This window comes from Balaenoptera physalus, assembly GCF_965194825.1.
Source record: "Balaenoptera physalus genome assembly, chromosome: Y".
Taxonomy (NCBI): domain Eukaryota; kingdom Metazoa; phylum Chordata; class Mammalia; order Artiodactyla; family Balaenopteridae; genus Balaenoptera; species Balaenoptera physalus.
The window spans coordinates 16861870-16888712 of NC_138904.1; the positions used below are offsets into that span (position 1 = coordinate 16861870).

The window sequence follows — 26843 nt, forward strand, 5'->3', positions numbered from 1 at the left end:
AGCTAAGTTTTGTAGATTTTAGTGTACAAGTCTTTGTCCCTTTGTTTTTTTTTTAACATCTTTATTCGAGTATAATTGCTTGTGTGTTAGCTTCTACTGTATAACAGAGTGAATCAGCTATACATATACATATATCCCCATATCCCCTCCCTCCTGCGTCTCCCTCCCACCCTCCCTATCCCACCCCTCTAGGTGGTCACAAAGCACCGAGCTGATCTCCTTGTGCTATGTGGCTGCTTCCCACTAGCTAGCTGTTTTACATTTGGTAGTGTATATATGTCCATGCCACTCTCTCACTTCGTCCCAGCTTCCCCTTCCCCGCCCCGTGCCCTCAAGTCCATTCTCTACATCTGCGTCTTTATTCCTGTTCCGCCCCTGGGTTTTTCAGAACCATATTTTTTTTAGATGTCCCTTTGTTATTAAGTTTATTCTTAAGTATTTTTTCAATGCTACTGTGAGATTGTTTTATTTCCCTTTTGAATTGTTTATTGTTAGTATATAAAACTGCAACTCATTTTTGTATGTTGACTGTGTATCATGCAACTCTGCTGAAATCATTTATTACTTTTAACATTTTTTTTCAAAAACCCTTTTATTTTGTCACCTCTCTAGGTTACTTAAAGGACCTACAAGGTCACAATGATGATGAACTTGGTGGCCCTTGGGAGTTCTATGGAAGTTCTGTATGTGGTGAGAAACATTTTTTCTCCACATTTTTCTTTCAGTGGGAAGTGAATGAGTAACAGAATATTTCTCTCTGGTATGGGTGAGGGGATGATGGGTGATCGGTACTGTAAGCAGGGATCATTAGGAAATTATCTGTTTTTATTTAGAATTATTTCATCATTGAGAGCTGAAATCTGATAGAGCCTACTGACTCCTTTCTTTCTTTTTACCTGCATTAGAACCAGATAAAAAGGATGGATTTAATGTTTTGACAAATCCTCCAGGACCAGAGGACGAGGATGATGAGGATAAGGCTTTCAGCGATGTGTTTGAATTTGAATTTTCAGATAGTCCTCTCTTACCTTGTTATAACATCCAAGTGTCTGTTGCTCAGAGGTAAGGATGTATATATATCATGTGGTTGAAAAATAGCTTGCAGTAGTTTTCTTGGGGAAGCAGGACCTAAAACCCCTTTTAAGCAGATGAGGGTGGGTGAATGATTTCTAATTCTCCATGAACCTCACTTAATGAAAATTTCTGGAAAAGATTAATTATACACAGTGGGGATCAGATTCATAGCCCAGTATAAACTATCCTCAATAGAACACCACCAAGGCAAATAAGACCCTGGGCCCAAAGTGTTGAAGTTGTCATTCAGTGGAATTTCACAGAATAGTTGCTCCCTTGGAGACTTCGGCCATGAAATGTTTGGGAAGGAGTCCTAGAAGCTCCCAACATAGGGGACTTCTTAGGCACATGAAGTGTGTAACAATGTATTGATAATCTGCCTTCTCGTGTAAGATTAGAAAAAATCATTTATTCATGGGCTTTTATATATCGTATACACATAAGAGACTAATCCTTTGCTGTGTTAACAAAGGTACTTAATAAATAAAAGTATATATGCCATTAAAACTGTGAAATTTTATAGTAACAGAAAACATGAAGTTGTGTTGCAGTGTGCATGTAAGGAATGTCACAATTTGCTTCTAAAAACCATCAGTCCCGAAAGAGATGAAGGTTAGGGTGTGGCATGTGTAAAAAGAAATGTGGTGTAATGTGTATTTAAAATGTGTTCTATTGTGGGGGTAGGAGGAGGGATCAGAAAAGGTGTTTGTAATCAATCCTCTTGGGTTGGGATACAGACTTCCCTCAGTGAATATAGTGGAACACATAGAGAGTTATAACTTGAATTGTGATCAGAGCTCAGTGAATAGGAATTAACCCGTTTCTGTTAGCAGTGAGAGCAGTGAAAAGCACATTTGGTGAATCTCATTAAGACGTTCCTTCTGCTTTCTAAAAATCAAATGGTCTTCTCTAGATGTTCTCTTAAAACCAGATGAGTTCAGAGTTACTCATACTAGAAGTAAATACTTTCCCTTACTTTGATAAGAGAGCATTGGTCAATGATGGGTATGTTGAGAAAATTTTTGCCAGCGACTTGAACCACTTTCTTTTTTATTTTGTAGGCCACGAAACTGGTTATTGCTTTCAGATGTGCTTAAAAAACTGAAAATGTCATCCTGTGTATTCCGCTGCAATTTTCCAAATATTGAAATTGTCACAGTCGCAGAGTCAGAGTTTTACAGGCAGGTTTCTGCAAGTCTCTTGTTCTCTTGCCCCAAAGACCTGGAAGCCTTTAATCCTGAAAGCAAAGAGCTACTAGATTTGGTTGAATTAACAAATGAGCTTAAGACTCTGCTCGGCTCCTCTGTGGAGTGGTTAAATCCCAGTGACGTGGCCCTGGAAGACCACTGAGCAGTTTAGTTTCACTGTATACAAAATGTGTTGTTGTGTTAATCCTGTGCATTATTGTTTAAATACAACTTTGTCTGTAAAGAAGGGACATTATTACATATGAAAATATATATCTGCTTTATCTAAAACACGTTTGGAAAACGTACAAGCTTGTCTTTCTTTTTAGTTTTTGTGAAATTGAAGTGTTTTGCCTTTAAATGTACACAGGGTTTTTTGAAATAAAGTTTGTTTTACATGGAACGTTTTTCTTTTTCCTTTTTTTTCTTTTTAAGGGAAAAACAAATTATAGCAGATCTTCATTCATTGACTTTTTTTCGTACAAAGCCCCAATGACAGAGGCAGTTAAGAGAGGTCACCAAAATTGAGAAGGTGTTTGGGGAAACAACTTTTTGTTTTGTTTAGAGACTATATGCTAATGCCCAGGTATATGCTGTTGGATATAAGTCAACTTAAAATCACATCTGTACACAACAACTAATTGTATGAACTCCATATCATAACTTAAAAGTTATGAAATCAGTTTTCATGCCTTAACTGGATTGTTTATGTATTCTATTGTCTTATTTAAGGAAGACTTTGAGCTCTATTTCTATCTACTATATAGAATATTGAAAATTATTATTGTAAGTTGAAGTTTTGCTTAAAAATGTATATAAACTGAAGTTTTTTATTTTATTTTTATTTTTGGCTGTGTTGGGTCTTCGTTTCTGTGCGAGGGCTTTTTGTAGTTGCGGCAAGCGGGGGCCACTCTTCATCGTGGTGTGCGGGCCTTTCACTATCGCGGCCTCTCTTGTTGCGGAGCACAGGCTCCAGACGCGCAGGCTCAGTAATTGTGGCTCACCGGCCCAGCTGCTCCACAACATGTGGGATATTCCCAGACCAGGGCTCGAACCAGTGTCCCGTGCTTTGGCAGGCAGACTCTCAACCACTGTACCACCAGGGAAGCCCTAAACTGAAGTTTTTTGAATTGTGTTCTTGTATTTTAATTTTATAAGTAAATTCTGTGCCTTTTTAACAATTTTACAGAAATGTTCTGAAAGGCAATAAAACGGTTGAGCAAGTGAGAGAATTGTATCCCTAAATTCCTATTGTGTTCCTAAAATAAATGGTTTTTACTGCTATTTAAAAAAATGTTGATCAAATTTTTACAGTTATATTTATATCAATTTGTAGTCTCTATACACCAAAGCAAACTGGAGATTTCAGAGGAATTATACTCTGAATATGTCCTACACTCCTGTCCTATAATCTCAACTCCTAGGAGTGTCTGTGTGTATATGTATACATTCATTCACAGATATAAACATACAGAAACATATATTATTTACATACATTTTATTTAGTTATTCCAGTTTTTTAATTGAGGCAAAATACACATACCATCAAATTTACTAGCTTATTAATTATTTTTAAATGTGCAGTTTGTTAAATGTAGAGTGGTACCTAAATACATTCATATTATTGTGCTACTGCCACTATCATACATCTCTTATTACACTTTTCATCTTGTAAAACTGAAACTCTACCCATTAAACAATAACCCTCCTGTACCCCTTTCTCTTCCCTTGTTAACCACTAAATTCTATTCTTTGTCTCTGTGATTTTGACGATTCTCAGTACATCATAAAGAGGTGTCGTACAGTATTTGTGACTTACTTATTTCACTTAGCTTAATGTTTTCAAGGTTCATCAATGTTGTCACATATGTCAGAATTTCATTTTTGAGGCTGAATAATATTTCATAGTATGTGTATATCACATCTTGCTTATCCATTCATCAGTTGATGGAACTTGGGCTGCTTCTGTGTTTAGCTATTTTGAATAATGTTTCTGTGATCATGGGTATAAAAATAATTCTTCAAGACCCCTTAAATTCTTTTAGGTATGTACACAGAAGTTGAATTACTGGTTTATAATTTAATACTGTCTTTAATTTTTTTCAGGAACTGTCAGTGTTTCTCATAGTGGCTGTAACCAGTCATGAACAAAGGTTCTAGTTTCCACGTTCTCACAAGCACTTGTTATTGCAGAAAATTTTTTCATTTTTGTTAGTTCAGTTTGCCTATTTTTTCTTTTGTTGTCTTTGCTTTTGAGGTTACAGCTAAGAAATCATTTGTTAAATCTAATAATGTTGTGAAGGTTTTGCTCAGTTTTCTTCTAAGAGCTTTATAGTTTCAGCTCGTATATGCAGGTCTTTGATCCATTCTGAGTTAGCTTTTGTATATGGTGTCAGGTATTATTAGTCCAGCTTCATTTTTTGCATTTGGATATATCCAGTTTTTCCAGCATCATTTGTTGAATTCTTAATTAAATGGTCTTGGCATCCTGTAGAAAGCCGTGTATGTGAGGGTTTATTTCTGAGCATTTATTTTGCCCCATTGATCTTAATGTCTGCATGCCAGTATCATTCATCTTGATTACTGTACCTTTGTAATAATATTTGAAGTTAGGAAGTGTTTTGTTCTTTCTCAAGGTTATTTTGGCTACTCAGGATCCCATGCAATTCCGTATGAATTTTAGGATAGGTTTTTCTATTTCTGTAAAAAATGTCATTGGTGTTTTGACAGGGGTTTCATTGAATCTGTATATTGCCTTGGATAGTACGCTCATCTTAATATTCTTCCAATTCATGAGGACGGAATATTCCTTAAGTCTTTTAGCATGTTCTGTAGTTTTCACTGTACAGTTCTTTTACTTCCTTGCTTAAGTATATTTCTATGTATTTTATTCTTTCTGATGCTGTTGTAAATGGAGCTTTTTCTTATTTTCTTTTTGTATTTTTTGTTAGTGTATAGAAATGCATTATTTTTGTATTGATGACTTGGTAACCTCATATTTGCCGAATTTATTGTTAGGTCCAGTAGTCTTTTTGGTAGAATCTTTAGGGTTTTCTACATATAAAGTCAGATCTGCTAACAGAGATAATTTAACTTCTTCCTCTCCAATTTGAATACTTCTGATTGTTTTTCTAGCTTAAGTATTCTTGCTAGCATTGAATAAAAATGGTGAGACTGGGCATCTTTGTCTTGTTCCTGCAGTTAGGGGGTTAGTGATCAGGCTTTCACCACTATGATGTTCACTGTGGTATTTTCATACACAGCTTTTATTATGTTGAAGTAGTTTACTTCTGTTTCTTTTCTGTTGAGTTTTTGTAATGAATGTGTGCTGAGTTTTGTTAAATGCTTTTTCTTTATCAATTTAGATGATTATATGCCATTTTCTTCATTTTTAAAAATATATTACACTGATTTCCAAATTTTCAACTGTCCTTGCCTTCCAGGAATAACTCCCACTGAATCCTTTTAATATGCTGCTGAATTCACTTTGCTAGTATTTTGTTGAAGATGTTTGTTTGCATTCGTAAGAAATATGTGTCTGTAGTTTTCTTAGGGTGTCTTGGTTTGGTTTTGGTATCAGGGTGATGGCACCCCTATAGACTGTGCACAGAAGTGTTCCCTCCTTTTAAGTATTTTTGAGTATGTTGGGAAGTATTGGGATTAGTTCTTTAAATATTTTGTGGAATTTAGTAATGAAGCCTCAGGTCCAGAACTTTTCTTTGTGGGGGGATTTTTGATTACTGACTTCATGTCCATATAAGGTCTGTTTAGATTTTGTATAGTATTGGTTAGTTTTCTGTTCCTAGAAATTTGTCTATTTCATTTAGGTAGCCAGTGTGTTGGTGTACAGTTGTTCATAGTACTGTCTTATAATCCTTTTTATTTCTGTAGATTCAGTAAGAATGTATATGTCCCAACTTCAATTCTGGTTTTACTAATTTTAGTGTTTTTTTTTCCTATTATTTTAAAAATGGTTTATATCCACTTTTTGTTTTCTACATGATTTAAGAGACTAATACATCTTTTTAAACAACAATTAGTCTAGAAGCTAATGTTACTGTATTTTTTGTTTGTAACTAAACATTTTGTTCTACATAATATGAGAGGAAGGCATTTAAAAGAATATTAGTTTATGTTTTTATGCACAGAGTGAAATAAAAATGTAATTTCATGATATCAAAACTTGGAAGGGGTAGGGATGGAACTACAAAACTATAGAGTTATTGTATGTTATTGAAGTTAAGCTGGTATAAATTTAAATTAGAGTGTTATATCTCTAGGATGTTAAATGACCTCTCCATGATAAAATACAGAGTGTACAAAGAAAATGAGAAGGAATTTCAACATTTCACTGCAAAAAATCCATCTAAACACAAAAGAAGACAGTAATGTAGGAAAGGGGGGACAAAAAACTATAAAACGTAAGGAACATAAATAGAATGACCAAAATAAGTCCCTTCTTATCAGTAATTACTTTTATTTTTTAAATTTTAATTTATTTCTTTAAATTGAAGTATAGTTGATGAGTAACTACTTTTACAATGTAAGTGGATTAAATTCTTATCAAGGGACAGATGAGCAGAATGAGTTAAACAAAAACATGATATAACTATATGCTTTCTACAAGAAATTCATTTTAGATCTAAAACACAAAAATGAACAGTGAGAGCATGGATTATTCAGCCATGAGAAAAAATGAAATCTTGCCATTTGTGACAACACAGAAGAACCTTGTGGGCAGTAAGACAGAGACAACTGCTGTATGATCTCACGTTTACATGGAATCTCAAAAAGCCGAACTTGTAAAGACGAGTAAAATGATGGTTTCCAGGAGCTAGAGGATGGAGAAGTTGAGATGTTGTTGAAGGGTACAGACTTGCAACTGGTAGATAACAGATAGCAATAACAAGCAACACAGATAGCAGTAACAAACAATAATACTGTATTATAAACTTCAGAGTTCCTAAGACACCAGATCTTAATTGTATGCTATATATTGTAATATATAAATGCATTAAATTAGCTTTAGAATGTCTCATACACCTTAAACTTCACAATATTATATGTCAATTATATCTCAGTTTATAAAAAGATAATTATAAGAGTGCTTATAATGCTTGTCACCTGTTTCTGTGAAAAGAAATATTCAAGGAGTGGCTATAACAGACATTCTGTACATGTAGAGAAGTGTTTAAGAACACATAGAATAAAGATGATTATAAGAGAAAAAAAGTAAAAGGGTGGAAAAAAATATGGAAATAGTAACCAAAAGAGAGCAGGTGTGAGTTTATTATCAGACAAAATAAATGTTAAAACAAGGTTACAGGAGACAAAGGAGGACTGTTAATGAAAGATTCAATACAGCAGTAAGCTATAATAATTAAAAATACTGATGTACTGAACAACGACTACCAAAATATATGAAGCAAAAGTTGACAGGAAGGTAGAAATAGTTCTGCAATACTACTAATAGTTGGAGAGTTAAATATCCCACTTAGAGTACTGGATAGAACATCCAGCCAGGATAAGTAAGAAAATAGATAACTTTAACAAGACAATAAACCAACTAAATCTAACACATATGCGAAACACTCTACCCAGCAACAAGAGCTTTTTTTTCTTTTTCTTTCTCTTTTTTCTCTTTTTTTTTTGCAAAAGCTTGTAAGTTTGATTAGGTCCCATTTGTTTATTTTTGCTTTTATTTCTATTGTCTTGGGAGACCTAAGAAAACAATGGTATGATTTATGTCAAAGAATGTTTTGCCTACGTTCTCTTCTAGGAGTTTTATGGGGTCATGTCTTATGTTTAAGTCTTTAATCCTTTTTTTATTTATTTATTTTTGGCTGCGTTGGGCCTTTGTTGCTGCGCGTGGGCTTTCTCTAGTTGCAGCAAGAGCTGCTTTTTTTTGCAGTGCGTGGGCTTCTCATTGCACTGGCTTCTCTTGTTGCAGAACACAGGCTCTAGGCGCACGGGCTGAGTAGTTGTGGCTCATGGGCTCTAGAGCGCAGGCTCAGTAGTTGTGGTGCACAGGCTTAGTTGCTCCGTGGCATTTGGAATCTTCCCAGACCAGGGCTTGAACCCGTGTCCCCTGCATTGGCAGGTGGATTCTTAACCCCTGCACCACCAGGGAAGTCCCCCTTTAATACATTTTGAGTTTATTTTTGTGTATTTTGTTAGGGAGTGTTCTAATTTCATTCTTTTACATATAGCTTTCCCGTTTTCCCAGCACCATTTATTGAAGGGACTGTCTTTTCTCTATCGTATATTTTTGCCTCTTTTGTAGAAGATTAATTGACCATAGATGTGTGGGAAGAGAACTGTTCTAAGAAGCTATATTGCTAGTGTCAGAAGAAAGGTCCAGGAGGCACTCCCATTTTTCAGAAGGTATGGTTAATGTGTAATGCAGGTACACACAGCACATTAGGGAGAGAGCAAGGATGTCCAAATGGACACAGAACTTTATGTTTAAATTCTCTTGTCCTGCCTTAAAATATAACGTTTATTTCATCAGGAACTTTAAAGTGTACAGTTCAGTGGGTTTAATTATATTTACAGGATTGTGCAACCATCACCAATATCTCATTCCAGAATATATTTTATTACCCAAAAAAGAGCTGCACCTAATGTCTTTCTCTGACTTCATTCACTTAGCATAATACTCTCTAGGCCAATGTATTTTATTGAAAATGGCCACATTTCAGTCTTTTTTATGGCCAAGTAATAATGTATATGTTATATATACCACATGTTCTTTTTTTAAAAAATCTTTATTGGAGTATAATTGCTTTACAATGGTGTGTTTCTGCTTTATAACAAAGTGAATCAGTTATACATATACATATGTCCCCATATCTCTTCCCTCTTGCATCTCCCTCCCTCCCACCCTCCCTATCCCACCCCTCTAGGTGGTCACAAAGCACAGAGCTGATCTCTCCCTGTGCTATGCGGCTGCTTCCCACTAGCTATCTATTTTACGTTTGGTAGTGTATATATGTCCATGCCACTCCCTCACTTTCTCACATCTTACCCTTTCCCCTCCCCATATCCTGAAGTCCATTCTCTAGTAGGTCTGTGTCTTTATTCCCGTCTTGCCACTAGGTTCTTCATAACCTTTTTTTTTCCCTTAGATTCCATATATATGTGTTAGCATACTGTATTTGTTTTTCTCTTTCTGACTTACTTCACTGTATGACAGACTCTAACTCCATCCACCTCACTACAAATAACTCCATTTCGTTTCTTTCTATGGTTGAGTAATATTCCATTGTATATGTGCCACATCTTCTTTTTCCATTCATCCGATGATGAATGTTTAGGTTGCTTCCATGTCCTGGCTGTTGTAAATAGAGCTGCAATTAACATTTTGGTACATGACTCTTTTTGAATTACAGTTTTCTCAGGGTATATGCCCAGTAGTGGGATTGCTGGGTCGTATGGTAGTTCTATTTTTAGTTTTTTAAGGAACCTCCATACTGTTCTCCATAGTGGCTGTATCAATTTACATTCCCACCCACAGTGCAAGAGTGTTCCCTTTTCTCCACACCCTCTCCAGCATTTATTGTTTCTAGATTTTTTGATGATGGCCATTCTGACCAGTGTGAGATGATATCTCATTGTAGTTTTGATTTGCATTTCTCTAATGATTAATGATGTTGAGCATTCTTTCATGTGTCTGTTGGCAATCTGTATATCTTTGGAGAAATGTCTATTTAGATCTTCTGCCCATTTTTGGATTGCGTTGTTTGTTTTTTTGTTATTGAGCTGCATGAGCTGCTTGTAAATCTTGGAGATTAATCCTTTGTCAGTTGCTTCATTTGCAAATATTTTCTCCCATCCTGAGGGTTGTCTTTTGGTCTTGTTTATGGTTTCCTTTGCTGTGCAAAAGCTTTTAAGTTTCATAGGTCCCATTTGTTTATTTTTGTTTTTATTTCCATTTCTCTAGGAGCTGGGTCAAAAAGGATCTTGCCGTGATTTATGTCATAGAGTGTTCTGCCTATGTTTTCCTCTAAGAGTTTGATAGTGTCTGGCCATACATTTAGGTCTTTAATGCATTTTGAGTTTATTTTTGTGTATGGTTTCAGGGAGTGCTGTAATTTCATACTTTTATATGTACCTGTCCAGTTTTCCCAGCACCACTTATTGAAGAGGCTGTCTTTTCTCCACTGTATATGTTTGCCTCCTTTATCAAAGATAAGGTGACCATATGTACGTGGGTTTATCTCTGGGCTTTCTATCCTGTTCCATTAATCTATGTTTCTGTTTTAGTGCCAGTACCATACTGTCTTGATTACTGTAGCTTTGTAGTATAGTCTGAAGTCAGGGAGCCTGATTCCTGCAGCTCCATTTTTCGTTCTCAAGATTGCTTTGGCTATTCAGGGTCTTTTGTGTTTCCATACAAATTGTGAAATTTTTTGTTCTAGTTCTGTGGAAAATGCCCATGGTAGTTTTCTCAGGATTGCATTGAATCTGTAGATTGCTTTGGGTAGTAGAGTCATTTTCACAATGTTGATTCTTACAATCCAAGAACATGGTGTATCTCTCCATCTCTTTGTATCATTTTTAATTTCTTTTATCAGTGTCTTATAATTTGCTGCATACAGGTCTTTTGTCTCCTTAGGTAGGTTTCTTCCTAGATCTTTTATTCTTTTTGTTGCAGTGGTAAATGGGAGGGTTTTCTTAATTTCACTTTCAGATTTTTCATCATTAGTGTATAGGAATGCAAGAGATTTCTGTGCATTAATTTTGTATCCTGCTACTTTACCAGATTTATTGATTAGCTCTAGTAGTGTTCTCGTAACATCTTTAGGATTCTCTATGTATAGTATCAGGTCATCTGCAAACAGTGACAGCTGTACTTCTTCTTTTCCAATTTGGATTCCTTCTATTTCATTTTCTTCTCTGATTGCTGTGGCTAACACGTCCAAAACTATGTTGAATAATAGTGGTGAGAGTGGGCAACCCTGTCTTGTTCCTGATCTTAGTGGAAATGGTTTCAGCTTTTCACCATTGAGGAGAATGTTGGCTGTGGGTTTGTCATATATGGCCTTTATTATGTTGAGGAAAGTTCCCTCTGTGCCTACTTTCTGCGGGGCTTTTATCATAAATGAGTGTTGAATTTTGTTGAAAGCTTTCTCTGCATCTGTTGATCATATGCTTTTTCTCCATCAATTTGTTAATATGGTGTATCACGTTGATTGATTTGCGTATATTGAAGAATCCTTGCATTCCTGTAATAAACCCCACTTGATCATGGTTTATGATCCTTTTCATTTTCTGTTGGATTCTTTTTGCCAGTATTTTGTTCAGGATTTTTGCATCTATGTTCATCAGTGATATTGACCTGTAGTTTTCTTTCTTTGTGACATCTTTGTCTGGTTTTGGTATCAAGGTGATGGTGGCCTCGTAGAATGCATTGGGGAGTGTTCCTCCCTCTGCAATATTTTGCAAGAGTTTGAGAAGGATAGGTGTTAGCTCTTCTCTAAATGTTTGATAGAATTCGCCTGTGAAGCCATCTGGTCCTGGGCTTTTGTTTGTTGGAAGATTTTTAATCACAGTTTCAATTTCAGTGCTTGTGATTGGTCTGTTCATATTTTCTATTTCTTCCTGGTTCAGTCTCGGCAGGTTGTGCATTTCTAAGAATTTGTCCATTTCTTCCAGGTTGTCCATTTTATTGTCAGAGTTGCTTGTAGTAATCTCTCATGATCGTTTGTATTTCTGCAGTTTCAGTGGTTACTTCTTTTTCATTTCTAATTCTATTGATTTGAGTCTTCTGCCTTTTTTTCTTGATGAGTGTGGCTAATGGTTTATCAATTTTGTTTATCTTCTCAAAGAACCAGCTTTTAGTTTTATTGATCTTTGCTATTGTTTCCTTCATTTCTTTTTCATTTATTTCTGATCTGATCTTTATGATTTCTTTTCTTCTGCAAACTTTGGGGGGTTTTTGTTCTTTTCTCTAATTGCTTTAGGTGCAAGGTTAGGTTGTTTATTTGAGATGTTTCCTGTTTCTTAAGGTAGGATTGTATTGCTATAAACTTCCCTCATAGAACTGCTTTTGCTGCATCCCATAGGTTTTGGGTCGTCATGTTTTCATTGTTACTTGTTTCTAGGTATTTTTTGATTTCCACTCTGATTTTTTCAGTGATCTCTTGGTTATTAAGTAGTGTATTGTTTAGCCTCCATGTGTTTGTATTATTTACAGATCTTTTCCTGTAATTGATATCTAGTCTCATAGCGTTGTGGTTGGAAAGGATACTTTATACGATTTCAAATTTCTTAAATTTACCAAGGTTTGATTTGTGACCCAAGATATGGTCTATCCTGGAGAATGTGCCATGAGCACTTGAGAAAAATGTGTATTCTGTTGTTTTTGGATGGAATGTCCTATAAATATCAATTAAGTCCGTCTTGTTTAATGTATCATTTAAGGCTTGTGTTACCTTATTTTCATTTTGGATGATCTGTCCATTGGTGATAGTGGGTGTTAAAGTCCCCTACTATGATTGTGTTACTGTCGATTTCCCCTTTTATGGCTGTTAGTATGTGCCTTATGTATTGAGATGCACCTAAGTTGGGTGCATAAATATTTACAATTGTTGTATTTTCTCCTTGGATCGATATGTAGTGTCCTTCTTTGTTGTAATAGTCTTTATTTTAAAGTCTATTTTGTCTGAGATGAGAATTGCTACTCCAGCTTTCTTTTGACTTCCATTTTCATGGAATATGCTTTTCCATCCCCTCACTTTCAGTCTGTATGTGTCCCTAGGTCTGAAGTGGGTCTATTGTAGACAGCATATATATGGGTCTTGTTTTTGTATCCATTCAGCCTGTCTGTGTCTTTTGGGGAAAGCATTTAATCCATTTACATTTAAGGTTATTATTGATATGAATGTTCCTATGCCCATTTTCTTAATTGTTTTGGTTTGTTATTGTAGGTCTTTTCCTTTTCTTGTGTTTCTTGCTTACAGAAGTTCCTTTAACATTTGTTGTAAAGCTCGTTTGGTGGTGCTGAACTCTCTCAGCTTTTGCTTGTTTGTAAAGGTTTTAACTTCTCCATCAAATCTGAATGAGATCCTTGCTGTGTAGAGTAATCTTGGTTGTAGGTTTTTCTCTTTCATCACTTTAAATATGTCCTGTCACCCTCTTCTGGCTTGCAGAGTTTCTGTTGAAAGATCAGCTGTTAACCTTAAGGGGATTCCCGTGTGTATTATTTGTTGTTTTTCCCTTGCTGCTTTTAATACGTTTTCTTTATATTTAATTTTTGCTAGTTTGATTAATATGTGTCTTGGCGTGTTTCTCCTTGGATTTATCCTGTATGGGACTCTGTGTTTCCAGGACTTGATTAACTATTTCCTTGCCCATATTAGGGAAGTTTTCAACTATAATCTCTTCAAATATTTTCTCAGTCCCTTTCTTTTTCTCTTCTTCTTCTGGGACCCCTATAATTCGAATGTTGGTGCATTTAATATTGTCCCAGAGGTCTCTGAGACTGTCCTCAATTCTCTTCATTCTTTTTTCTTTATTCTGCTCTGCAGTAGTTATTTCAACTATTTTATATTCCAGGTCACTTGTCCGTTCTTCTGCCTCAGTTATTCTGCTATTGATCCCTTCTAGAGTATTTTAAATTTCATGTATTGTGTTGTTCATCATTGCTTTTTTCCTCTTTAGTTCTTCTAGGTCCTTGTTAAATGTTTCTTGCATTTTCTCTATTCTATTTCCAAGATTTTGGATCATCTTTACTATCATTATTCTGAGTTCTTTTTCAGGTAGACTGCCTATTTCCCCTTCATTCATTAGGTCTGGTGTGTTTTTACCTTGCTCCTTCATCTGCTGTGTGTTTTTCTGTCTTCTCATTTTGCTTATCTTACTGTGTTTGGGATCTCCTTTTCACAGGCTGCAGGTTCGTAGTTCCCGTTGTTTTTGGTATCTGTCCCCAGTGGCTAAGGTTGGTTCAGTGGGTTGTGTAGGCTTCCTGGTGGAGGGAACTAGTGCTGTGTTCTGGTGGATGAGGCTGGATCTTGTCTTTCTGGTGGGCACGTCCACGTCTGGTGGTGTATTTTGGGGTGTCTGTGGCCTTATTATGATTTTAGGCAGCCTCTGCTAATGGATGGGGCTGTGTTCCTGTCTTGCTAGTTGTTTGGCCTAGGGTGTCCAGCACTGTAGTTGCTGGTTGTTGAGTGAAGCTGGGTCTTGATGTTGAGATGGAGATCTCTGACAGATTTTCGTCGTTTGGTATTACGTGGAGCTGGGAGGTCTCTTGTGGACCAGTGTCCTGAAGTTGGCTCTCCTACCTCAGAGGTACAGCCCTGATGCCTGGCTGGAGCACCAAGAGCCTTTCATCCCAATGGCTCAGCATAAAAGGGAGAAAAAATAGAAAGAGGATAAAATAAGATAAAATCCAATAAAGTAGGATAAAATAAAATAAAGTTATTAAAATAAAACATAATTATTATGAAACAATTTTAAAAAGAAAAAAAAGAAAAAAAGAACGGACAGATAGAATCCTAGGACAAATGGTGAAAGCAAAGCTATACAGAAAAAATCTCACACCAAAGCATACACATACACACTCGCAAAAAGAGAAAAAGGGGGATAAATAATGTATCTTGATCCCAAAGTCCACTACCTCAATTTGGGATGATTCGTTGTCATTCAGGTATTTGTTGAATTCAGGTATTCCACAGATGCAGGGTACATCAAGTTGATAGTGGAGCTTTAATTCACTGCTTCTGAGGCTGCTGGGAGAGATTTCCCTTTCTCTTCTTTGTTCGCCCAGCTCCTGGGGTTCAGCTTTTGAATTTGGACCCGCCTCTTCGTGTAGGTCACCTGAGGGCATCTGTTCTTCGCTCAGTACGGGGATAAAGGAGCAGCTGATTCGTGGGCTCTGGCTCACTCAGGCTGGGGGGAGTGAGGGGTACAGACGCAGGTAAGCCTTCGGTGGCAGAGGCTGGCATGACATTGCACCAGCCTGATGCGTTCTCTTGGGGAAGTTTTCCGTGGATCGTGGGACCCTGGCAGTGGCAGGCTGCACAGGCTCCCAGGAGGGGTGGTGTGGGTAGTGACCTGTGTTTGCTCACAGGCTTCTTGATGGCGGCAGCAGCAGCCTTAGCGTCTCATGCCCGTCTCTGGGGTCTGCGCTGATAGTCACGGCTCGCGCCCGTCTCTGGAGATCGTTTAGACAGCGCTCTTAATTGCCTCTCCTTGCGCACCAGGAAAGAAAGGGAAGAAAAAGTCTCTTGCCTCTTCAGCAGCTCCAGACTTTTTCCTGGACTCCCTCCCGGCTAGCTGTGGTGCACTAACCCCTTCAGGCTGTGTTCACGCCGCCAACCCCAGTCCTCTCCCTGAGATCCGACCGAAGCCCGAGCCTCAGCTCCCAGCCCCGCCTGCCCTGGCCGGGAGCAGAGAAGCCTCTCGGGCTGGTGAGCGCTGCTCGGCGCCGCTCCTCCGTGCGGGAGTCTCTCCACTTTGCCCTCCGCACCCCTGTGGCTGCGCTCTCCTCCGTGGCTCCGAAGCTTCCCCCACTCCGCCACCCACAGACTCTGCCCGCGAAGGGGCTTCCTAGTGTGTGGACACCTTTCCTCCTTCACGGCTCCCTCCCACTGGTGCAGGTCCCGTCCCTATTCTTTTGTCTCTGTTTTTTCTTTTTTGTTTTGCCCTACCCAGGTACGTGGGGACTTTCTTGCCTTTTGGGAGGTCTGAGGTCTTCTGCCAGCATTCAGTAGGTGTTCTGTAGGAGCAGTTCCACGTGTAGATGTATTTCTGATGTGTCTGGGGGGAGGAAGGTGATCTCCACGTCTTACTCCTCCGCCATCTTCTTGTCTCTGAGGTTATCACTTTTGAGGCATGCTGGTACTACTGCATCTTGGTGTCCTATGGAGGAAATCAACTAATAAAGGGGGAAAATCTTCAAGATATTTTCAAATATGCTTAAGACACCAGGAAATTGACTGCATAATCAAAGCGGATACAGAAACTGCATTTATGGAACTTACGTTCTTGCCTGAAAGATGAAGCAATAAAATGGACATCGGCTGTTGAATCCCATGGCAGTGTGGCCTGCCTTGCTCTGCAGCGAAGGAGCCCTGTGTTCACATCCTAGCATGATCATTAATTGGTTTCGGGAAGGTGGATAAGATTCTTAAATTCTCTAAGCATCAGCTTTCTCATAAAAAAACAAAAAAATGAGTCTATTAATATTGCTTCCATAAGAGGGTTGCTTTGAGAATTGAATCAAACAGCATATTCAGAATGCCTAGCAGAGCACCTGGAAGATATTTAACTGTTCAGTAAATTGTGGTTATTATTATTAAGATGGCTTGCTGCTCCTATGAACCTGAAAATTCAGGAGCAGCAGTTTATTTGGAACAAAATTAGTGTAGAATTCTGATGAGCTGTGGAGAAAAGTAATGAATCACAATATTTGTGACATAGAGAGTGGCTGCTCTTTGAAAATGGGGCAGATTTTTTTTTTAAAATGTCATCCTATGAGACCCAGGTCCAAAGGGTTAGAGGAAGCACGACAAGGATTGAGGTGTCTCATGGGAAACCAGATGTGGACACATCTGAAGAAAAGAGATCATCCAGAGCAATGCTTAGGTAGGTTATTAATCATACAAATTAGAACGGACCCTGCAGGCAAAGTTACTGATGCTCCCAAATCATTAATGATTTTTGGAATCCCACGAAGACTTTAGGAACTGTGGAATCACCAACTTTGGTATATGTTAAATAATCACAATGATAAAAATAAGTATCCATTAGGGGAAATGCAGAAAATGTAGACAAGTGAAAACAAGAAGAAAAAAAACCTAGCAATGTCTTTTTTCAGAGCATCAACATTATGGTGTATTGTCTCCCAATCTTTATTCTTCTTGACATTTAAAGGAGAGCCACAAACTAAACTGGAAATTATTTCACAGAAACAGGACACTTTTTTTCCCCCTGAAAACAAAACAGGTATTATTTCATTGTCTCTGACAGAGAAAGCTGAACAATGAATCTCAGACTCCAAAAAAAGCATTTCAGTAAAATATCAGAGTTACTGTTTGCACCCTTAAAATTGCTGTAATAGACCTCGGCATTTTTGAATCTTTGTTCTACTAAAAGGTGAGAGGAAAATGTGCACAGGTGTCTGACATAAGCAAGATGGTATTAAACGACCCTATATTAGTGGGTTGGAAATATGCTGATGAAATAGAACTAACACAATACCTTGACTAAAAAAGAAAAGTACTTACTCGGGTCTCTCTGTTGGAAACAAAGCACAACTCTGAAATTTGCTTCCGTTTTGAGTTTATGGGCACTCCAACTAATCTCTTTTCTTCCTTAGGGTGTTTGAAAATGATCCCAGAATGCTTCCCATCAGCATAATCCATGGATCGTAGTGGTAGAAGTTTATTCGATTCCCTGATAGCCGTTCTAATTAGGCACATGAGGCTGTACTGGTTGCCTCAAAGTTCTGTCCAGATCCCTCATAGGTTATGGATCCAAAAGGAGGTGGAATGCAGTACAGACTGGCCCGAGCTGGGAAGGCTGTTGGAAAGCTAACGGGGCAATTGCTCTTTTAGGATTTGAGACTAACCCAGTGGATATTGGATGGAAATAGATGTCCTGAGCTACAGTGACTCGCTGGGACCTTATAAAAACAGCATCTTGCCCTGGAGTGATGTAACTTGGGTCATGCCATATACTCCTAGGTCTCCAGCTTGATGGACATCCACCCAGCATCTCAATTAGCCAGCTCTGCATGTGCACACGTGCTTCTGTGGCTCTGAGTGCACAGCCCAGAACACTGAGGACCAAGCAAACCTTCCAGTACATACGGGAAATTGCAAGTGAACCACTTGTGACCGAAGATTTAAGCCGTATGAAGGCAAGAGATGCCTATTCGTCATCCGCACCCCTGCATCCTGCAGAGGCAACGCAACAACTGAAGAGAACTTTTCAGTGCATGTGCTGAAGACATGAATTTCTCATCCTCACCCCTGCATCCCGCAGACGCAACGCAACAACTGAAGAGAACTTTTCAGTGCATGTGCTGAAGACGTGAATTTCTCTTCTCATTCTCTGTAGGGTTAATTTCCACAGATACAGCAGAATGTAACAGAACAATGAATCAGTGCCTGGCAGAGCCATAAGTCTTAACGAAGAGGCCTGACTGGTCATCTGCCAGATGACAGAGGAATCCCTCTGCCAATCATTGCCTTAACTCGGATTTACAAACGGGTATTAAAAGTACTGAAGGGAGGTTCCAAATCACCAGCTTTAAAAGGGAATATCCAGAGCCCTAATAATCCTATTTTTTTTCTAGCCAATACCTTGTTTTTACCATATATTAACTGAGTATCTAGTTGAGTCCTTCTGTGTCTTTTCTATCAACACACCATGGTTTTGGCACTTCTTAATCTGTGTCCAGTCGATAAATTTGTTTTTTATTGGGGTATAGTTGCTTTACAAGTTTGTGTTAGTTTCTGTTGTACAACAAAGTGAATCAGCTATATATGTACACATATCCCCTCCCTTTTGGACCTCCCTCCCACTCCCCCCCATCCCACCCATCTAGGTCGTCACAGAGCACCGAGCTGAGCTCCCTGCGCTATACAGCAGGTTCCCACTAGCTATCTGTTTTACACGTGGTAGTGTATATATGTCAAACCTAATCTCCCTATTAGTCCCACCCTCCCCTTCCCGCAGTGTTCACACGTCCGTTCTCTACGTCTGCGTCTCTATTCCTGTCATGCAAATAAGCTCATCTGTACCATTTTTCTAGGTTCCACATGAGTTAATGTACCGTTTTCCAAAAAAAATTTTTAATTGGGGTAAAGTTTTACAATGTTGTGTTAGTTTCTACTGTACAGTGGAGTTCCCCGTGCTACACAGCCGGTTCTTGTTATCTATTTTATATTAGTATATATGTCAATCCCAATCTCACAGTTCATCCCACCCCTCACTTTCCCACCTTGGTGTCCATACATTTGTTCTCTACACCTGTCTCTATGCCTTGCAAACTGGTTCCTCTGTACCATTTTTCTAGATTCCACATATATGTGTTAATATATTTGTTTTCTCTTGACTTCACTCTGTACGACAGCCTCTAGGTCTGTCCACATCTCTACAAATGATCCAATTTCATTCCTGTTTATGGCTGAGTAACATTGTGTGTATACACTGCATCTTCTTTATCCATCTGTCAATAGACACAGACATTAGGTTGCTTCCATGTCCTGGCTATTGTAAACAGTGCTGCAATGAACACTGGGGTGCACGTGAGTTTTTGAATTATGGTTTTCTCAGGGTATTCCCAGCAGTGGAATTGCTGGGTCGTATAGTTCTACTCTGCAGGCAGAAGCTCAACTCTTTCACTACATTATCAGTATTTTCCATTAAATGGTAATTCTCAAAACGGTGAGCTGCATATGTAAACTGAGGGAACAAATACAGGGAGCAGATGCTGTATTTAGAAGACACTCTTTAGAAAACACAAAATTTCTGAGGCCCATGGGGAATCATAGGTCCTTTTGCCACATTGTGGGGGAAGAGGAAAGACACAAAAGCTTAAGAAATAATTCTTCTACTTCGATAAAATATCACAAGACATTCTATTTTACCTGATCCTTATGCTGCAAGAGGATATCACTTTTTTTTTTTTTTTTTTTTTTGGACAAGTGAAAAAGGTAAATCTGGGGGAAGGAGACTATGATTAGGTTTCCCAGTAACAAAGCTGTACTTTAGTATCACCTGCTGGAATAAAGAAGAAAAGGGAAAAGAATAAACAGGGTGGCAGTGATTACAGGCATGAAATTTCATAGAAAAACAAAGAAGTCTACACTGCTGGGGTCAGCAGGAAGAGAGGGAGCAGCATTGACTTAAGACTTTCAAACCAGGTAGACAGAATTAGATTACTGGAAAGGAGTAATAGTACAACAGCATCTATATGACTAGACCCCTTAGAGAGAAACAAGAAAAACAAATTGATTAAAGGTCTTGTACTGGTCTTGCCAGAGATATTTACACATTGGTCTCATTGAAATCTTACAAAAAAATGCTATTAGATGGGATGTTATATTTATCATTTGAAAGCACAGGAAAAGCTGAACAAGTAACTTTTTCCACTTCAAATCAGAAACAGAACTCAAAGCCAACTGTATATGGAAAAACAGATTGGTTCTAGGCTACCAGAGCAATTTGAAAAAGAATAAAGTGGGAGAAACCACTCTACCTTAATGTAAAACTTCCTAAAAGCTACATTAATCAAGACAATGGAATAGATCAAGACACAGACACACAGTAGAAGCAACATTTTTGACATAATGCTAATAAAGAAAGAAAATAACTTTCCAGTAAATGGTGCTGAAACTGGCATCCATGAGAAAAAAAGTGAACCTTGACCTAAGTCTAACACCTTATACAATGAACAGTCCTTCATCCCTACCAAGAAAGACATTATGCTTTTTAAAACTAAATTTTTACATTTCCAGACCTCAGCCCTTCACTTTTTCTATATTCCCAAAAATGCAAAAAAAAAGATCTGCAGTTTCAAAACACACCTGGTGGTGTTTTATTTCTAAGTAAATAAACATAGACAACAGCTCTAACAATGTGTTTTGCTCTATTCTTTTTGGCCTTACCAAATAATTACATCATAAATGTCTTTTATTACAATGTGAACCAAGGTGAGAAAAGAAAAGGATGTAGAATGAAGGTGGAAAAAGACTTAAAGCACCAAAATATTTTAAAGATATAAGGGGGAAAAGAAGAGGAATACAGGAAGAGAAAAAGAAAAAAAAAAAAACACAAGACATTTGCCTTTCTCAAGTTTTATTTGCACCAGTCTAGGAAAAAAAGTGGCTTAGGAAATTTATCTCCCTGTATGCTAGTCACAGTAATGTTGCTGGGAAAAGGTGCTATCCGTAGGGACAGAGCTTAAAAAATATGACCTTTAGGAGTTAGGATTTGAGAACTGTCTGAAGTGACAAATCCTAGATAGAAAAGAAGGTATAGGACCTACAAAGGTCCAGGAGGCAGTGGTATTAAATAAAAATCTTTTGTGTTATTGTCACAACTCTTGCTGCTCAGGGTACGACAAGTGTACCAAAGGTGTTAAAGAAGGAAATGGTGTTGTAGGAGCTGAATCCTTCTCTTGTAAGTTATTTTGGTTCCCTTTCAAGATAGGGTTATGCTCTGCAGGAGGTGTCATAAATGTATTTTCACAATCTGTTCCCTCCTCAAACTGTTCTTCCTCTTGGCCCTCCTCAGGCTTGATCTGTGAACTCCGGGCCTTTTTTGACTCCACCTCTTCTTGAACAATACATTCACTCTTTCTACCCAGATCTGCTTTCCGCTGCCGCCGCCGTCGCTTCTCAAGTACCTGGCCCCTTATCCGACTTCCTTGATGCTCAGGCTTCTCCAGCTAGAATAATACACAGACAAGCAGAAAGGAGTTGTGGGTCAGTGGCCAGGCCTGGAATTTCTGCCTACTTGGTCTGATCTCCTGGCCCTGGCCATCACCCCACCACATCACCTCCAGAAGCGTGCGGATCCGTGCTAGGTCTGGAGGCTGCCCAGCTTGCAACAGCTGCCAGATGCTGTGGTTCTCATCCAGAGTCACCTCAAGGAGATCCCCCTCCAACATGAGCTCCTCCAGGGGGGCCCTCGTTGCCTCAGGCAGTTCCAATACGGGGCCAATCAACTGGGGCAGTACTGAGGAGAGCTGTTCCAAGTCTGGAGCATGTGGAGACAGGCTGCATTAGAGTCTGCTCCTGTCTGATCCACAACACCTTGACAAAGCCAAGGACTACATGGATTACTCTGGTAGTATCTATTCAACAGCCTACCTACACTTAGACATACCTGTCTTATACAAGTCATACCCGGCAGCTACCTTCTCAGGACTGCTTACACTGTCTCTGTTCTCCAGCAACCCTTGGACCTGCAAATGAAAGCAAGGATGAGTCACAACAGCAGAAGAACCAGGCCCTATTGTTCCTCCCCAAACACCAAGCATGGGGATCCTCCACCTCCTGCAACAGGAAAGCAGACACAAGTTTACAGAAGTGGGAAGTCTAGGGATCTGCACAACATGAATGGGGCAGGGAGGCTAAACCAAGAGAGATTGAAAATTCAAGAACAAAAACAGGGCTGCATAGTAAATACGGATAGTGAGAGGAGAATGAAATTTAAGGACAAGAGCTGGCACTGGGCTGCTGACCTTGGTCATCTTGCCATTGCCTTCTCTGGGAGGGTCAGAGACAGCAGCTGAAGAGCAAGTATGGGGATCCTTGGGTGTGGGTTCAAGCTGCAGCCGCTGGCGAAGCTCAGCCAGCCGTTCCAAAAGAGCAGTCACATCCTTAGACGCCAAAGCTTCTCTGGCACGGCCTTGCCACCCAATGGCCCTCTCTGTGAGGCACTGTAGGGCCTCACCCTCGGGCAGCCGCACAGGCAGTCTCTGCAGTGCTACCAGCAGTGACAGTATAGTCTCCAGGCGTGGGCGCCGTGAGCGCATGCACAGTGGACACAAGAATTTGGTGTCCCACTCCCACCAGGCCAGCAGTGGTGATGAGGTGGCACTGGGTCTCAGGGAGCTGAAGAGGCGGGGTACTGACACACATCGCCCGTGGAACCAGTCCTGACATAGGTCACACTGCAGAGCTTCCACCCCAGCTGGCATCTGCCCACACACACAGATGGAGGTTGCAGAGGAGGCTGTAGTTGATGGACTGAGCTTGGCGGAGTTGATGTGACGAAGCTGCAGGATTCCCTCCTTCTCCTTCTGTTCCCCCTCCTTGAAGGCCATAATCTGCCAGGCCCAGGACAGAAGAATGGCAGATCAGCAGTCTACCCCCTCCCTCTTTTGGTGCCATTAACACCACAAACCACGAGTACTAATGCCCAGGGAGCAAGTGGTCTACCTACAGTCACAGAGCCGAGACACTTTTGGGCAGGTTCTTCACCCCATCTGTGCCCAAGTTCCTTACCACAGAGCCTGGGTCCCTGAGGTCCTTCGCAGAAAGTCCCAGCAGCTCTGTATCAGATTTATATAACCCCATCTCCTTCTCCATCCACCAGCTGCGCTTGGTCCTGTCTGAACCAGTGTCTGCACATGGGCAAAGCACCTGAGGCAGACAGACAGAAAAGTCAGGATTTCCCCACCTCACACCCACTTTCCTCTCCTCCCAGGACCCTCCAAAGTCCCATGTTCTCATATGAGTCATGTCACAAGAGCAAGGCCAGGGATATGACTGGTGTGGTTCATGGTCACAGGATGCACCTCCAGCAATGTGTAGCATGAATTCTTCTTCAGGAACATCTTGGAAGCCTTCTCTCTCCAGGAGTGTGCTGTCAGTACCTGCAACTCTAGCTGTTTCAGCTCTTCCAGCCCTACCGGTAGGTCCCGGCCCACAGCTACCAAGCCCTCCAAATCATCCAAGCATGGGTAGTGGTCACCATTCTGTGATAGGGGCAAGAAAAAAGCTCAGCTGAGTAATGTCAAAAACTACTAAGTGCAGACATGCTGACCAATGTTGAGTTTCATGCTGCATAGTCATGAAGAATCTAGACTATTCTGAAGGAAAAAGAGGGATAGCAACAACTTTTCCATCAGAACTCCCAGTTTCACTTCAGGAAAAAACACCTACTTAACAGGCCACTTGTTCTGTTCTGCTTTGTCTGGCCCCTTCCACATTGATACTCTCTGCTCTAGGCCTGTGCACGTGCTTCCCTTTCACCTGTTCTCATGCTGATACCCTTAGTTCCTTAAGGGTGCCCGTCAACCTGCAGCTTCCACTTTCTAGCAAAACCCAACTGAGTTATCTAAGACCAAAGTGTCCTTCTTTTAGCTGAATGTTTGAGGTAGGAAAAGAAACAAGGTTCTCACTTGAATCTCATCCACATCAGCAATCCAAGCCTGTGCCTTGGTCAGAGCCTCTTTGAGTGCCTGGATGTTAGGTAGGTGAACAGGGATGTTTTCTGTCTCACGAATTATGGCTTCCAGTGTAGCTAGTGGATGCTTCTGCCTAAAAACGTTTGGGGAGAAAGAACCAATCCTTAATGTATATATACACTGGGGTTTTTTTTGGTCCTAGATTTCTTTGGCAAAATCAGAGGCAATGAAAACTTTGAAAGAGAAAGTGAGCAACAATTCTCCAATTCTTAGGAACTCTCTAAACACCAAAGTAAACGTGACTCTTCTAGAAGTCACGTCCAGTGTCTCTCATCTGAGAACAAACTCAGGCCAGGAGTATTTCCTCAATTATTGCCTTTAAACAGTAAAGTATCTATAGGACTGTATGACATGTCATATTAATCCTTTATAGTTTACTGGATGGGTAACTGGGACTCTGGTACCAGGGTCGTGCGTTAGAAGCCATACTTAGGATCACCCCCAAACTACAAAGACTTCGAGTCACAGTAATATGAAAAAAGTCTGGGCTCCACCTGGCCTCCAAGCAGAAATGAGCCTTTTCTTCCCAGCGCTCTGCAACGGTCAGCAGCTCCTGAAGCTCAGCCCGGGCCTTCTCCACAAAAGGGCTGGAAGCTACTTTGGCACCTGTAACCAACAGCCCCTGCATGATGACCAGGGAGCCCCTTTGGGCTGAAGGGTCCAGTGCTTGCTTTACTTCATCTAGCCATCGTGCTTGCTCCACTTGCTGCTGGAGCTGACGGGCTTCAGGCACTTCCACACCCAGCTGCTGCCCCCTTTCCAACAGGGACCGCAGTTGCCCCAGACTGGGTGGCAGTGAGGCCAGGGCTTCCCGGGCCTCAGCTTGGTAGTCCTCCACCTGCTGCAGGAAATCCTGTAGAGAAATTGAATAACAAACATATTCTTTATTCACCCTGATACTCAACCAGCTGGCCTTGTTGTGCTCCCACTTATCTTCAACGATGTCCTAAGACATGGTCTGCTTGATATCAACTGATTTATTTACCATAAATACACCTGCTTCTCCTTTAATTATTTGAAATTTACTTTTTTTGGCCTACTTTAACACCATCTTACTCTTCTAGAAAGCTTCCTGAGACTTTAAAGTAAAAAAAAAAATCTTCCCACCCCCTTCAGGTTCTCCAATGACAGGAGTAAGACTTTCATGTAGCCCTCTGCTTAGTATGTATAATAACTTTTGTTTGGAGGATATCGCCTTGTACTGTAAGCTATCAGGATAGACATTGTTGGACCAGCCATCTGCATAGCTTCTAAGAAAGATGTATCATAAGGAGCTACTTAGACTAATCAGTTCTCACACCTTCCTAGCATCTTAGACTTTGCTAGTATCTGATGTTAACAAGGATTCCATGCCACATCCCTCTTCACCTTAACATCCCTCATCTGACGCATGGCACAGGGGAGGCTGCCCATCTGCTCAAGAAGGACCCGGAGCTCAGTCAGGGTCAGTTGTGGTGTTTCAATCCTGCAGGAGTCAGGCAGAAAGAATTCACTCAATGAACCTGCAAAGTCCATACTTCATGAATTCATGAGAAACCCATCATCCTTATCTCTCTTCCATGTAATTAAAAGTCATTTTCTAAATTGGTACTGTGAACCAGTAAGTTAAGATAAAAAAGACCTGAGGACAATTGATAGCTGACAGAAACTGTTAACGAAGAGAGTGGAGATAACCTAAGTGAGAGAATCTAAGTTTTTAAAAAATTGTATTTATTTTATTTTTGGCTGTGTTGGGTCTTCATTTCTGTGCAAGGGCTTTCTCTAGTTGCGGCGAGCGGGGGCCACTCTTGATCGTGGTGCGCGGGCCTCTCACTATCGCGGCCTCTCTTGTTGCGGAGCACAGGCTCCAGACGCGCAGGTTCACTAGTTGTGGCTCACGGGCCTAGTTGCTCCGCGGTATGTGGGATCTTCCCAGACCAGGGCTTGAACCCGTGTCCCCTGCATTAGCAGGCAGATTCTCAACCACTGCGCCACCAGGGAAGCCCGAGAGAATCTGAGTTTTTGAGGAAATTTAATAGTTTGGGGTCTAGGGTGAGTGTCATTAGTTAGAAGAGTGAAAATAAATACAGTGTTTTTCTGGACATAACGAAAATATGAGATGGTCCCTAGATAACTTATTTGCTGTAGTATTCAGTTAAGACATATAAGGAGATCTAAATGTAGAATAAGTAAGACATAAAAGTAAACAGCCAACAGGATATGAGCAGCAGTCAAGGCCACTGACCATGAGTATCCCTTGTCAAGGTGCGAAAGTTTTTATTTCTTTTGAAGTAGAAAAAGGAAAGAAGTTATCTACAAGAAGGGAATTCACCTCTACTACCTTTAACTTTTTAAAAAGTTAAGTTAAAAAGAAATGCCTCTGACATTCTGATTAATTCCTACTTTTCCTTTACCTAAAATTTATAAAGCATATGTATATAAATAATCACTAAGTTAATTTTTCAGTCAGAGAAGCAGGCATATATCAGCTAATCATATACTTCTGCAACCAATTATGTAAACACAATGTGAGGATTTCTTCCAAATTCTAAAATTTTATCTGCCTACATAGAAAAACAAATTTTGTGGAAATTCCACTGGTTGAATATCTTTATGAAATTTGCTGATAGGTCAGGACTACAATTTTTCCATTCATGACATATTATGTT

At 39.7% G+C, this 26843-nt stretch overlaps 2 protein-coding genes across 7 annotated transcripts in view; one reads left to right on the forward strand and one right to left on the reverse strand.

Annotated features, from left to right (window-relative positions):
• LOC309653401 (BCL-6 corepressor-like) overlaps nt 1-2424 on the forward strand; it is a gene marked incomplete at both ends in the record, with an annotated part of 58673 nt that extends 56249 nt beyond the window's left edge. The window contains 3 exons of the mRNA XM_082448022.1: nt 613-690; nt 906-1062; nt 2136-2424. Of these exons, the coding sequence (XP_082304148.1) occupies nt 613-690; nt 906-1062; nt 2136-2424 (524 nt within the window). The remainder of the gene's footprint in view (nt 1-612; nt 691-905; nt 1063-2135) is intronic.
• Nucleotides 2425-21057: 18633 nt separating this feature from the next.
• The window catches only part of LOC309653326 (lysine-specific demethylase 5C-like), a 60548-nt gene continuing 54762 nt past the window's right edge, over nt 21058-26843 (reverse strand). For 5 of the 6 annotated variants that reach the window (XM_082447923.1, XM_082447921.1, XM_082447924.1 and 2 more), the window contains exons 19-27: nt 25564-25660; nt 24690-25048; nt 24130-24268; nt 23524-23703; nt 23231-23368; nt 22465-23052; nt 22107-22185; nt 21778-21977; nt 21058-21666 (exon numbers count right to left, since the gene is read on the reverse strand). In XM_082447923.1, the coding sequence (XP_082304049.1) occupies nt 21313-21666; nt 21778-21977; nt 22107-22185; nt 22465-23052; nt 23231-23368; nt 23524-23703; nt 24130-24268; nt 24690-25048; nt 25564-25660 (2134 nt within the window). In that variant the 3' untranslated portion in view covers nt 21058-21312. The remainder of the gene's footprint in view (nt 21667-21777; nt 21978-22106; nt 22186-22464; nt 23053-23230; nt 23369-23523; nt 23704-24129; nt 24269-24689; nt 25049-25563; nt 25661-26843) is intronic. The other variant, XM_082447925.1, reaches the window with a different exon arrangement.